Source organism: Electrona antarctica (assembly GCF_951216825.1).
Source record: "Electrona antarctica genome assembly, chromosome: 2".
Taxonomy (NCBI): domain Eukaryota; kingdom Metazoa; phylum Chordata; class Actinopteri; order Myctophiformes; family Myctophidae; genus Electrona; species Electrona antarctica.
In genome coordinates, this window is record NC_136807.1 from 33,051,551 (window position 1) to 33,064,326 (window position 12,776).

General features: G+C 44.6%; 1 protein-coding gene across 1 annotated transcript in view; it reads right to left on the minus strand.

The window, feature by feature from the left end:
* Positions 1 to 782: 782 nt before the first annotated feature.
* LOC306912495 (protein bicaudal D homolog 2) overlaps positions 783 to 12,776 on the minus strand; it is a 28,403-nt gene continuing 16,409 nt past the window's right edge. The window contains exons 6-11 of the mRNA XM_079488765.1: positions 11,235 to 11,927; positions 10,595 to 10,801; positions 8,577 to 8,756; positions 5,528 to 5,679; positions 2,736 to 3,108; positions 783 to 998 (exon numbers count right to left, since the gene is read on the minus strand). Of these exons, the coding sequence (XP_079344891.1) occupies positions 993 to 998; positions 2,736 to 3,108; positions 5,528 to 5,679; positions 8,577 to 8,756; positions 10,595 to 10,801; positions 11,235 to 11,927 (1,611 nt within the window). The 3' untranslated portion in view covers positions 783 to 992. The remainder of the gene's footprint in view (positions 999 to 2,735; positions 3,109 to 5,527; positions 5,680 to 8,576; positions 8,757 to 10,594; positions 10,802 to 11,234; positions 11,928 to 12,776) is intronic.

A 12,776-nucleotide genomic window follows, 5' to 3' on the forward strand; every position in this document is an offset into this window, starting at 1 on the left:
CTGGCCGGCCAAACCCAAAGTGTCAGATGGATCGCAGGATTTAATAAAAATAAAATAAAGGAGTGGATTTAAAAAGGTACCACCAGTGATGGGGAAGGGATAAAGGGATAAAGTTCAACACATCAGCGAAAGCTCTCTGTGCTTGCAGGAAATCAATTCTGTTAATAAGGCTGCAAGTGTTCTAGAACACGTCAAGTACTTGAGAGGGTTATAGCTTCATTTATACCCCATCACATGGGGGCATCGTTTGCCGTCAAGAGCTGATCTTCAAATTAGCAATAAACTAACAACATGTCCCATTGTGGCGTGTTGTTAACTTGCGGTTAGCTTGAAGATTAGTTCTCGTCAGCAAGTGACACCATCGTAACTATCGTGGTTGGTCTACAGGGCTACTGCTAATACTACAACAAGCCAGACAGGCAATGTCAGGAGGTGACCAGGCTAAAGGCAAAAGAGTGTCAATATACGTAACATCACAGAAATGGATCGCAGCCTCGCAAAACGCAGCACGGCTGGAAGGAGAAGATTTGTAAATCTAGAGGTCGAGGAAATAAAAAACGGGGAAATACTGTACATGAAATGTCCTTCATTCGAGTGGAATAAATACTGTCAAAATGCTTTTATCACAACACACACGCCTTGAGCAAGAAGACTATGGAGGTGGGAGTTGGAGGAGCACATCCGGGGAGCAGGACACCAAGTCAATGACACCACAGAGCAACGAGCAGCCAGTTCACCCACCCACGCACGCACCCACCCACCCACCCACCCATCATCTCCAGACTGCATACACACACCTTCCCCACTCCCCGCAGAGAGGACAGAGGTGACAGAGATGACATGGGTTGCGTTTAGGCGTGTTAATCCGTTGCTGCGGTGGATGCGGTGTTGGATGGACAGGAAAGATGTCTCAGGTCAGGAAAGACGGAGGGAGGGGGAGGAGGGTTGGTCCTTATGGAGGAGAGAGGGGCTGGAGTGACGGCGGCACCATGTCAGCGCTATAGAGACAGGGTGAGACAGAGACGGGAAAAATGTTTAGTTCATGAAATGGAAAGGATAGAAAAACATGCATATAAACCACAAAACAAAGCACCGATATGGGACAACAGAAGGTATGGAACAAATAAGGAGTTGACACGCATTAGTTTACCCTATTAGACATTATGGAATCAGTGTGCATGATCAAACTATAAATATTGTAATAATGTTTTGAAGGGTACTTGTTTTTAAGAGTTCTACTTCAGCAGTACTTTTTAAAATGGGTAATGTAGCCCGCCTTGAAATATTAGAAAGAAACTAAATGTGCAAAAACTAAACTTAAAGAGTAACACTATATAATAGCAGAGCCCGTCCGATACCGATCGTGATAGAATTTTTTTAAAGATTAAACAATCAGGACACATCGGCTGCATTATCAGTTTAACTGCATAACCGTGTTCCACGCTATTTAATCCATTGTCTCCCCCTGCGTAAGCTAAACCTGCTATTTGTTTTATGCGTTTAATTCGCCATTTTGTAATAATTTAAAAGAAATAGCGGATTTGTCGCGGACCTGGTGACGAGGTGGACGTGTTATGATGACATAACCGGAAATCAACCAACCGCCGGCTTGCAAGGGCTTCTGGGAAACTGAGTCCAATGCAAAGTGTACGAGGGGGTACGGACAATCTTAGCTTGCTTTGCTCTTTGTCTATGACCCAGATCACAGAAGTGGCTTTTTTGTCGGCTCAATAACAAATCATTGGAATGTTTTTAAGCGGATTTTCATGGATCAAAGGCGCAAATATTTCGGCGTATGCTCCAAAGGTAATTAAACAATCCCAGCAGCCTCGGTATATGTCATATATTAATATAAAGCCCTCAAAGTGTTAAATAATTTCCAATACCAATGTTGTCAGAAATGTCCACTAATAGCCAACATATATCGGTCAGGCTCTGCCACTGAGTTCAGCATTTCATCGTCTGCGAGATGATTTGGATCGTGAGTTCTGGGCCCGGGCTGGTTTAGACTGAGCTCTACCTTCACCGCACTTATTGGTATTACTGTGGGCCGCCTCAGTTGTCCCGCGTCTGGCCTCCCTACTGACCCCATATACGCTACTCTTACCAGCCGACCCAGGGGCAGAGTGAGGGGAGGCTCCCAGGGACCCTACGGACCGAGTGTTGAGCTGAGAACACGTGGGGTCTCCATCAGATGCGCTGCGGCTCGTAGATACCGCTTGTACAGAATTAGGCCTGTTGGCTAATGCTACATGCTGTTTTCTTCGCACGGAAACATCTACGTTTGCCTTTGACGGGGGGTTTGGGTCTCGTTTAGCGGTGCCCTGAGCTTCAAACGTGTTAGTAGGACAGACAGACAAAGGTTTAGGTTTAAAAGAAGAGGTTAGTTTCTCCATCGATGAAGAATACAAAGAAGACTGGCATGTGGAGCCAGAAGAGTGAGAGACGTGGGTTGAAATAAACGTGTCCTGGCGTGTGGGATTGGAACCCCTCCGGGATGTGGCACCCTTTCTCGTATCTCTGACATACGTCTTGACCAGAAAACCTCTGTCCAGAGACTCGGCCGACCCCACGTCACTGCCGAGCTCTCCGGGATCTGACGCCGCCGCGTTAAAGACATCGCCGACGCTACGGCTCCTAACAAAGGTGGAATCCCGGGAGAGGCCCTCGCGGCGGCGAGACCGGACGCCCGCCTGGCCGGGGGGCTCGGGGCGGCGCGAGAGGGGGGTTCTTACGGGGCTTGTGTGGAGGCTTCGCGTCAGGGCTCGGAGGTGGTGGGTGGCCATGGCGGGGACGCCGCCGCTGCTGCCGAAGACTGGGCTGGCGCGCGGACTGCCCCGTAGCTGAGGGGGGCGCGCCGGGCTGCTGCGGGGGCTCCGGGGGGCCCGTCCGGACTTGGTGCCGAGCTCCTTAGCCCGGGAGCGGCGGGGACTGTTGCTGTGGCTGTGGTGGGGCGAGACGGGGGCCTCCAGGTCCTCCAGGCGCTGGGTGAGGGCCAGCTTCTGCTGGATGGCCATGCGCAGCAGAGAGTTCAGGGTCTTCTTCTCGTCCTCTGCCGCGGCCAGCTGTCTCTGCATCTCGTCCAGCTGGGTGACGTATTGGTCACACCTGGGACATGCACAAAACACACGCCATGCATCATCACACAACATGCACAGAACACACACAGATAAAGCACACGTTAGAAGAATAAAACCATGTGTGAAAGTTTACATGCACACCATATTAAAAGGTTACTGTGAGAAATCGGATTAATCACACTTTCAAGCGTTGTTTATTTGGTTGCTTTAAAACCCCAGTCTACATGCACAACAAAACAAACCATTTTCACGACCATTACAATGCACCCAAATTGATCATCGCCTATAGCTTACTTAGTGCTGTTTCCTTCCCGTGGCAAAAAGAGGCGTTTTCTAATAGTCCTGTTTAGGGGTGCAAAAGTTAATCAAACTAAATCAATAAATCCAAATTTTTTTCTAAACACTGGCAAAAATAGCCGATCTACAAGATCACTATGGCCTTGTACTGTAGATCAACCATTCTCAGCTAAGTCTCAGAGATTCGCAACCTGTGGTATGTGTACCACCACCGGTACACGACGACCTCTCTGGTGGTACGAGGAGTCTTCCTGAAAATGAAAAAGGTGGGGGGGGGGGGGGGGGGCTGGTGGCGTGCATAGGAGGTGGCGTGGCTCAGTGGCTGGCGAGTTAAAAGTTTTAAAACAGCAGAGATGGCCTACATACTGTATATTGTTAGGTGTATGCTACTGTATTAATGTATGTGTATGATGTTGGCCAAATATTTTGTGAGGTGGTAAAAAGATTGAGAACCACTGAGCTACAGATTTGGTCTAGTTGGGGGGGAAGGGAATGGCAAGGTAGAGACACCTGGGGTACCCTGGTCGTTGAGGATGTTGGGTTTAAGTGGTTAACCAAAGATTTCTCCATATATACACAAACGCAATGTCTCTAAATGCCCACAAGATGGCATCAGAAAGCTTGCACCAGTGGTGACCTCTTTTCTGTCTGTAGAGCAATCCTTCTTATGGATAATCAAATGACAGCTCATAAGAGTCTGGAGACAGACCAGACGTCTAATGCAGCTCCATAAAAATAGATAAAGACTTCCTGCATGGCAATGAACAACTAACCAACTAAACATAACAGTAACATAACCAAGAAGAAATTGCAATAAGGATGAAATACAAAAGTATTAATCAATTTCAAACATTCCAAGATATGGACACACATACATACACACACTAATTTAAACTTTCTCTCAAGACACGCTAGAGCCCACGTGAGAGGAATTTAATGAAGTAATGTATGCTGTGAACAGTAAGTCTAAACCTGGACACGCACACACACACACACACACACACACACACACACACACACACACACACACACACACACACACACACACACACACACACACACACACACACACACACACACACACACACACACACACACACACACACACACACACACACACACACACACACACACACACACACACACACACACACAACACACACACACACACACACACACACACCACGAGAACCAAAGCCAGGTCTCCGGTTCGCTCTCACTGCCTCTTGTCATTAATCTTCTCCTCTGAGTGAGACGACAGGTTCCTGAGTTGGTCTGTTGTTACCACAGGCCAAGGCATGTGCTTCCTAATCTTCACGTGAGCCTGCGCAGTGTCCCGGACTACCAGAGGCCTAAGAAGGCCAGCTAAGCTCATTAGGTGACACTAACTAGCAGCAGTGAAAACCTGTCCCACTGTGACAACAAGCACCGATACAGAGCGTGAGGAATACCAGCGGTACCTGACAGACACCAGACAGGGTCGATAAACCTGTTTGAGGGTCAAACAGATGGTCAGAACAAACAAGAGTCTATGCTGTCACTGGACGGCATGAGTGAAAACGCTCTTTAATTAGGATTACAGGGCGTAATTTATACACCATAGTACGATGCATGTCACTTAGATACGAAGAAGAACAGATCTATCTACAAGCGTGCCGCATCGCATTAGCTTGTATATTAGTTTTGTTTTTGCAAGACACACCCTCGTGCGTGTTTAACTAAATTACCAGACTCCAATACAGTTTTATCCTAGAGACCATATCGCCCATTGTCATACTCCACTCAGAGAGTGATGTAAGAGCAAAATGGCCACCGAGTGTACAGTCAATTTTAGAGGTTCTGGTACAAAAGAAAAAGCAGTACCAGTGAAGATTTTTTTTTCCCCCATTTTTTAACCATGTGACCCCCAGCATCCCTAGTCTGGGCATATCAAAATAGGCGAACAACTAGCGTGGTGTGAGCTTATAGCTCGGCTATTTTCCAGTGTGTGACAGCGGTGCCCAATGTAGTATAAATAAGGCTTTTCTAACCAATGACCTGTGGTCTTCAGCGTTTTCCTAAACACATTTATGACTTTTGATTAATTTGCTTGGTGATCTAAGAGTGACCAGTACACACACCCGTGTAACCGAGCACTGACAAAGGCTTACCGGCTGGCGAACATGACGCGCAGCGAGGAGAAGGTGGCGGCGTCCTCCTTCAGCGCTTTGAGCTCGTTCCTCAGTTTCAGCATGGTCTCCGACACCATGCACTTCTCCGTCTCGTACTTGGTTTTCAGGTTGGCCAGAGCCAACTCTGCCGTCTGAAACAATTAGAAGGATATATTGAGTCTAGTACAGACAGCCCAGCCTAGAACCCGGCCAGACAGATTACGTAACAAGTCTGTGCAAGTCAAACCAAATTAACAAGGGAAGTGAAATCTATTACATCTCAAAAGTAACTTATCTCTAGTTAGTTGAACAATTCATAAATTTTATGTGTAATAATTCTGCCTATCCCATAAGTTAAGCCCTATACTCCATTGTACTACGAGTATGAATAGTGAAAATACAAGCTTGTAAATCTGCTGTTTTCTGCCATTTCTTTTTCTCTTTTTTTTAACATTTGGACAAAAGGACAGAATGACAAAACAGGATACCAGGTTGAAATTAGCGTAATTAATTATAGTCTGAATCTTTATAAAAGTGGATATGGAGCAGACAATCAGACCAGTGTGTGTAAAAGGGGAGCGCTTCACACTGTGAAAAAGCACAAGAGAAGCAGATCACACACTGTCATGAAAATATAACCTATACATACATCAATCACAGCAGGACCCTGTGGGGGCTGCCTATGACAATAAATAGGGCAACCACACTGACACTGCTTACAGTATGTCAACATATGTTTATTCATTCAATCTAAGATTTCCCTACGGTTTTACATGATCTAGTCTAGTCATTTAAACACCAGGAACACTGACAGTTCTGAGGCTAAATTTAGCATTTAGGTCATGTTACAGAGGGGAAATGATTGAACCAATAAACTCTACCAGATTTTAGGGTTAATACATTTTTTTTAAATTGATTTAAAAACTAAATACAATTCAAATTAAATAATAAATGTAGCTGTGCAAATATATGTTGTTTCCCTCTTGCAAGTGTAGGTGTCAATTTCTTTCAAAAATAGATCAAATATCACACACAATACAAGCTCATAACAAGAGCTCACAGATCAGCAATTTCCACTATTTGTGTGTGACTGTTGTACAATCAAGTATAAAATAGGTGTAAAATAGGCTTAATCGGACTAATCGATTCGATATTTAAAAAATCTTGATCATTCGATTAATCAAAAAAAGAATTCAATAGATTAATTGCCAACAAAATAATGGACAGTTACTTGTTTTAGTGGTCAGAAACAGATCAAATGGCTATGCCAGTGTCTCTCCCAGTTTCCCAGTTCCTCAGTGACACAAAGAAAACACTGACGTTGACCTTTGATCCTCCTAAAGGATTACAGTGTGCTGAGGTCAGGTCACTGACTGACAGCAGCATCATGGTAAAAACAACAGAGGGGCAGCGGTGGCCTAAAGGTTAGAGTGAGCAGTACGCTACTATATACGCTTGTAGTCAAATGATTCCCAAAGTCTGGGTGAATGACTGACACTCAACCCTCCCTCACAGCTGATGAATTACCCTTGAGCAAGGAACTGAACCCCCAACTGCTCCCGTGGAGCAGCACAGTGGGCAACAGTAATAATAGGACTGTGGTTGTACTGGGCAGCTCCCAGTTTTAAACATGCGTGTGATTTTGAAGCAGGGCGAAACCTCAACCTACCCTGTATAAATAAAGGGTGAAAAAACTGTTGTCCATTCTACGTCCTTGAAATAGCAGCCCAAAACACCAAATGTGGCCTGGCTTCAGTTCAGACTTGACATGGCCGACAGGCTGATGCCTTTCAGTGTCGTTAGCTTGTACATCTGTTGCCCAGCGTGGGCAAACAGCATGACTGACAGCATGTGGTGTTTTCACATGTCTCCCCGCTTTTGCATTCTCTTCACTGGTTTCGAGTTTTTGCACGCTCCCAATTCTAAACACTGGTGATAATGGGTGCAACAGTTAATCCAATTAATTGTTATGTAGATGTCCTCGTGGACATGAGATGGTGACGTAAATGTATGTCATAAGTAGAATACCAGACGACTCGCCCCTTTACCAACTCGCCCCCGCGAAAAGTGTTAATGTAGTTAACAGTTAATTTAGTATTTCCCTCCCTCCCTGAAATCTGACATTATCTTGTATACAGATTTATTTGATTTTATATTGGTAGATCTCTATACTATATAATCAAGGAAGAATAACATGAGACAGAGAGGGTGACTGCTGAATTAAGTTAATTTAGGACCTTATAGTAGTTAATTTCGTTTTATTAAACACATTTCTTCCATATGTAGCCCATGTTTTGTAATGGAATCATGATGCTATTATGCCCATGGATATACAGAGTGAACTTAACAATTATAAATTAATATAATACCTTTTATATAATCACCAACATGAATTTATGTTTGTTATTTACAGCTAGGTAGAGTAATGGGGCGAGATGGAAAAGGGGCGACCGTACCCGTTACCCATAAGTATGTATGACAAGGTTTTCACAATGCTCCAAGAATAATTTGGCCTTTACCTTCAGGACATGAAGGTAAAGGCCCACACCCACTACCTCTCACTTAGATCAGCCAACACAGTTAGACCACCCTGGACAACGCTCACACACGTACTAGACTCTTCTCCCACCTGGCTGAGTCCCAAGCTGTGGAATGACCTTCCCCCTCAGTCAGAAATGCAGACTCACTACTACCCAATTTACAGTCTGAAAAGCCTCACCCCCGATAGCATTCCTCTCTCCTTGTATCCTTTGTTGACATGCTAGTTATACTATGCACTATACAGCCAGATAATGTTTGGTATTTGTTCACGTTTTTGTTGTTTACATTTGTATATTTGAGATAGCATGTTGTTTAAAAAGTTTGATGTTTACTTGGTAGACCAAAATTACTTCCTTTACACTTTATTTAAGTGACCATTTACCACTGTCATTTGATGACTAGGGTTCATGACATTTACTCCGATCTTGCACTTATTGTAAGTCGCTCTGGATAAGAGAGTCTGCTAAATGGCCACATTGTAAATGGTGTCCATGTATAAGTATCCTACCTGTTTGTTAGCCTTGAGGACGGTCCTGAGTGTAGCGATCTGTTCTCTCTTGGTGCTGAGGAGGGACTTCAGTTTCAGGACTTCCTCCAGGAGGGTCTCGGGATCCCGATCAGCTTCGATGCCGCTGCACAGCGCCGAGCACGGCAGCGCGCCCCTCTGCCGACACAGGTCCACCGCCACCTTAGGGAGCAGAAAGGAAGTTGACACAGGCCTTAACCCATTGCGACCAGATTCTACAAATAACTTAAATCATAAATCATGACAGTTTTCAGAAAAACCTCTGTTCCTATATCAGTGGTTCTCAAACTATTTCATGTCAAGGACCCCAAACATTATATGTGATTTGCCGCCAACCAGCATCTGAAAATATTTAATTCAAAGATTTGCACGATTTTTCAAAACAAAATAGCAGATCTACAAGCTCGTAGCGCTGCACTCGGTGCCATGCTATGAGCTTGTAGATCTGCTATTTTTCAATAGCTAAAGTTTAAAATAATGGTTAAAGTGGTTAAAAGCTAAAGTAACACAGATGCGTTCCAGGTCTTAATGGCTTAAAGAGGTTCAAACATCAGAGTCAACAAAATAAAATTCTGTTTCACGGGCAACGCTGCTCTTGGGCATTAGGTGACTGAGAGAATAATCATCTTGGAGAAATCTTGACATAATCTGTGTTTCACTCCACCCGTGTCCAATTATTGGTTCGCCAATCATAACTAAATGCCAAACAATCTGCTTAAAGGGCTCAGAAATAATATGTTATGCAGTGGAACATTCTCTGCAGGGGATCAACATTTTCACAGTGCGCTGACATTCCTGGGAGGAAAAACATAAATACATATATATCTCTACCAAATTACAGCAACATTCAGCAGAAATATATTATTATGATATGTGAGTTTTCATATCATATTAAATATTTTCTTCACAGAATCAGAGGTGTTATGGTTATAATTCACCAGGATCCTGGATGGCTTGATTCTAGGATTACAATAATTTATATAAATCTTTTTGTAAATCTCTATGGGAAAAAAGATAATGGCGGATTTTTCAGTGGAACTAGAAGACCACGCCCACTGCTATGCCCTATATAGGGTATAAAAATTCAAGATAACAAAATGACAAGAACATCCTTTTATGCATTCTATTTTATGTGGTACTGACTGGTGCAGCTCAACTTCAACTCTCTAATTATCTAAGCTAGTCAGACCTGCACGCGGGTTATAAGAAGGTCAAGGCCGGCCTGAGGGCGTGACCCGTTCCTAGAAAGACTCAACCACATAAAACCGTCTGGGCTCAGCATTATGTCTACTGACTCTCTAGTCCTGGCTGTGTAACCATAATATGCAAATTATCAGATTCAATGCACTTTTTTATTTTTAACTTTCAATTCGATTTTCAATTCTTAGGGATAAAATATATTTCAGTTGGATTAAGACAAAACGTGTGGATGGCAAAGTATATATTTAGTCATCAGTATGCACATTTTGAGCATCATATGGAAAATGAGAGCAAAAGGGCACCCTGAACTGATTATAAGGGAGGAGGAGGAGGGATTCTCTGCAGCTGCCATCCTGCATTAGTTAAACTCTCTCACTTCATGCACCTCCTCTGCTCTCTCTCTCACATCCTTCCCTCACACTCTACACTCTACAATGACAGGATGCATACTGATTTAGAGCCAATATAGGGGGAAATGAGAGACCCAGGGAAGTGGACGAGTGAAGGAGAATGATGACAAATTTACCGTTTTGAATTTCAATACACTGTAGTGTACAATGTTATTCATCCTTTTATTTATTTTAAAACATTTTATACTCTGCCGATGTACGTTTTTTTGGTGATCAAACCACGGTGTCGGAGTAGTAAAAGTACATTTATATTTATTTTTAATCACTTAATTTGAAATTATTTTGTTTAAGGGAACCTGATAATCCCCCCTTAGAACAGTAGCAGTCCTCTGATAAACTCTCGATGTGCTGAACCTCGAGATCTGATAAGAGACAGGACTGTGGTCCTACCTGGAGATGTTTGATCTGACAGCGGATGACCGCCACCAGGTTACGGACGTTGGAAGGGTCCCTGAAGTCCAGGGTGGGAGACCCTGGACAGCTGGGCGGGTCGCCGCTGCCGTTGTGTCCGGCGCCGTCCGCATCACCCATGAACTGCAACGCCGCCGCCTTGGAGATCAACAGCTCACTGGTGCGCTGCTGCTGCTTCCCCCGCGCCTGTGGGCAGGAGGACCGGCACAATTACTGCCTAAATCACACTTGTTTTTGCGTAATCGTCTATATCGTTTCGATGTTGAAAAATGTTCAAACATTTTCAGAAATTGTGGAAATAGCAGATCTGCAAGCATGCGTTGCAATGCAACGTATTGTGAGGTTGTAGATCAGCTATTTCCACTATAGATAATTATTAAATATGACCTATATTTATTCAGATAAATTCTGGTTATTCTGATTATTTAATAAATAATATTTATTTAATGAATAAATAATATTTATTTATATTTGTTATCTGTCCTGTGCATGTTCTATTTACAAAACCTAAAAGCCAAACAGACTCCAATGTGCAATGCCAAAAACACAATTAAATAGTAATTATATGAGTGACAATTACACATTCCGCGATCGTCGCGACACATGATCATTAACCTACCTGCGGGTTGAGGTGGTGCGACCGCCTCCCGGTGCCCGGAGTGCCCACCGCGCCCGCTCGCGCCCCGTCCCTGTAATAGTCCAGGGTGACCCGCTTGGGCGTCAGGTTGTTGCACACGCAGATGTGGTGGTAGAGGTTGGACAGCTCCTCGGAGAAGGCCAGCAGCTCCTCTTGGGCCACGCTCAGGTGTCCCTCCTGGTCGGTGGCCACCTGGCGCGTGGCGCCGATCTCCTTCTCCAGCTCGCCGATGCGGTCCTGGTCCTGCTTGCTGGACTTGATGCACTGGCGGATCTTGTCGGCCAGCTCCTGCGCCTCGGACCGCCAGCGCTCCTTCTCCTGCCTGCAGCGCTGCTCCAGGTTGCTGTAGCGTGCGCCAGCCTGCGAGAGTTCCTCACGCAGCTGCAGCAGCTCGTCGCTGGCGGCGCGCATGCGCGCCTCCAGCACCTCCGTGCTCTTGGCGTCCAGCTCGTAGTCAAAGTCGCTGCCGTTGTTGTTGTTGCCGTTGTCGTCGTCGTCATCGTCTCCGTTGTTCTCGCGCTCTGCCGCCGCCTTCTGTCGGCCCTGCGCCGCCTCCAGCTGCTGTGTCAGCGAGCCCACCTTGTCCTCCTGCTGGCCCAGGAGCTGCTTGGTCTTGACGAGCTGCAGCTGGAGCTCCTCCACGGTGGAGGTCAGGCTGGACTTCTCCCGCTCCGCCTAATACGAGAGAAAAGACGCAAATATAAAACCTCTGGAAATGTTTTGGGTTATTCAAATCAATATTGGTTACTCTATTTTTTGGCTATTCAAAAAAAAGTTCACAAAGCTTAGGCAATATATTGTGAGCTTTTGAATCATTTTTGAAAGATTTTAACACAAACCCTATATAAAGATTGTATTTAGGCAGGTTTTGCTTTGTTAGCTTTGTAGATGTGAAGAGTGTAGAGAGGTGGAAGCAGAGTGGGATAATGATAATGCTACTAATGATAATGATGATACTAGGTCTGTGGTGGGAATCAAACCGGGGGCGTTGCAAATATATGGTGTTCATGCTATCCGGTCATCCTCTACTGTAGCAGTGTAGCTACTACTACTGCCTCAATGTCTTGATGGCTACAAAAACAATAATATTAAAAAATAATAATAATTTGCAATTGTCTCATTTCAACATGACGTGCTTTTTGGGCATGTCATCAAAAATAGCCAATGTACAAGCTCACAACACGGTGCAATGTGACGTGTTGAGAGATTGTATACCGGTATCTGCTATTCTTGCTATTTGTCGTATAACAAACTATATAGGGTTTAAGTGGTTCATCACTTTAATAATCTTCAGGATGAGGCCATGGCAGGCCTGTTTACTATTATTATCCAGGAGACATAAGGATATTTCAAAGGCCTTAAAACATATATTTCACCGTCCACTGCCTTTCATCTGATTGCATTATTTATGTAAAAGGAGCACGCGAGGTAGACTGCACTCATCTCGGCTCCCACATTCCCAACATCTGCTGGGCAGACGATCACATACCCAACCCCCTTTCTCTGAGTACATTATGAATTATA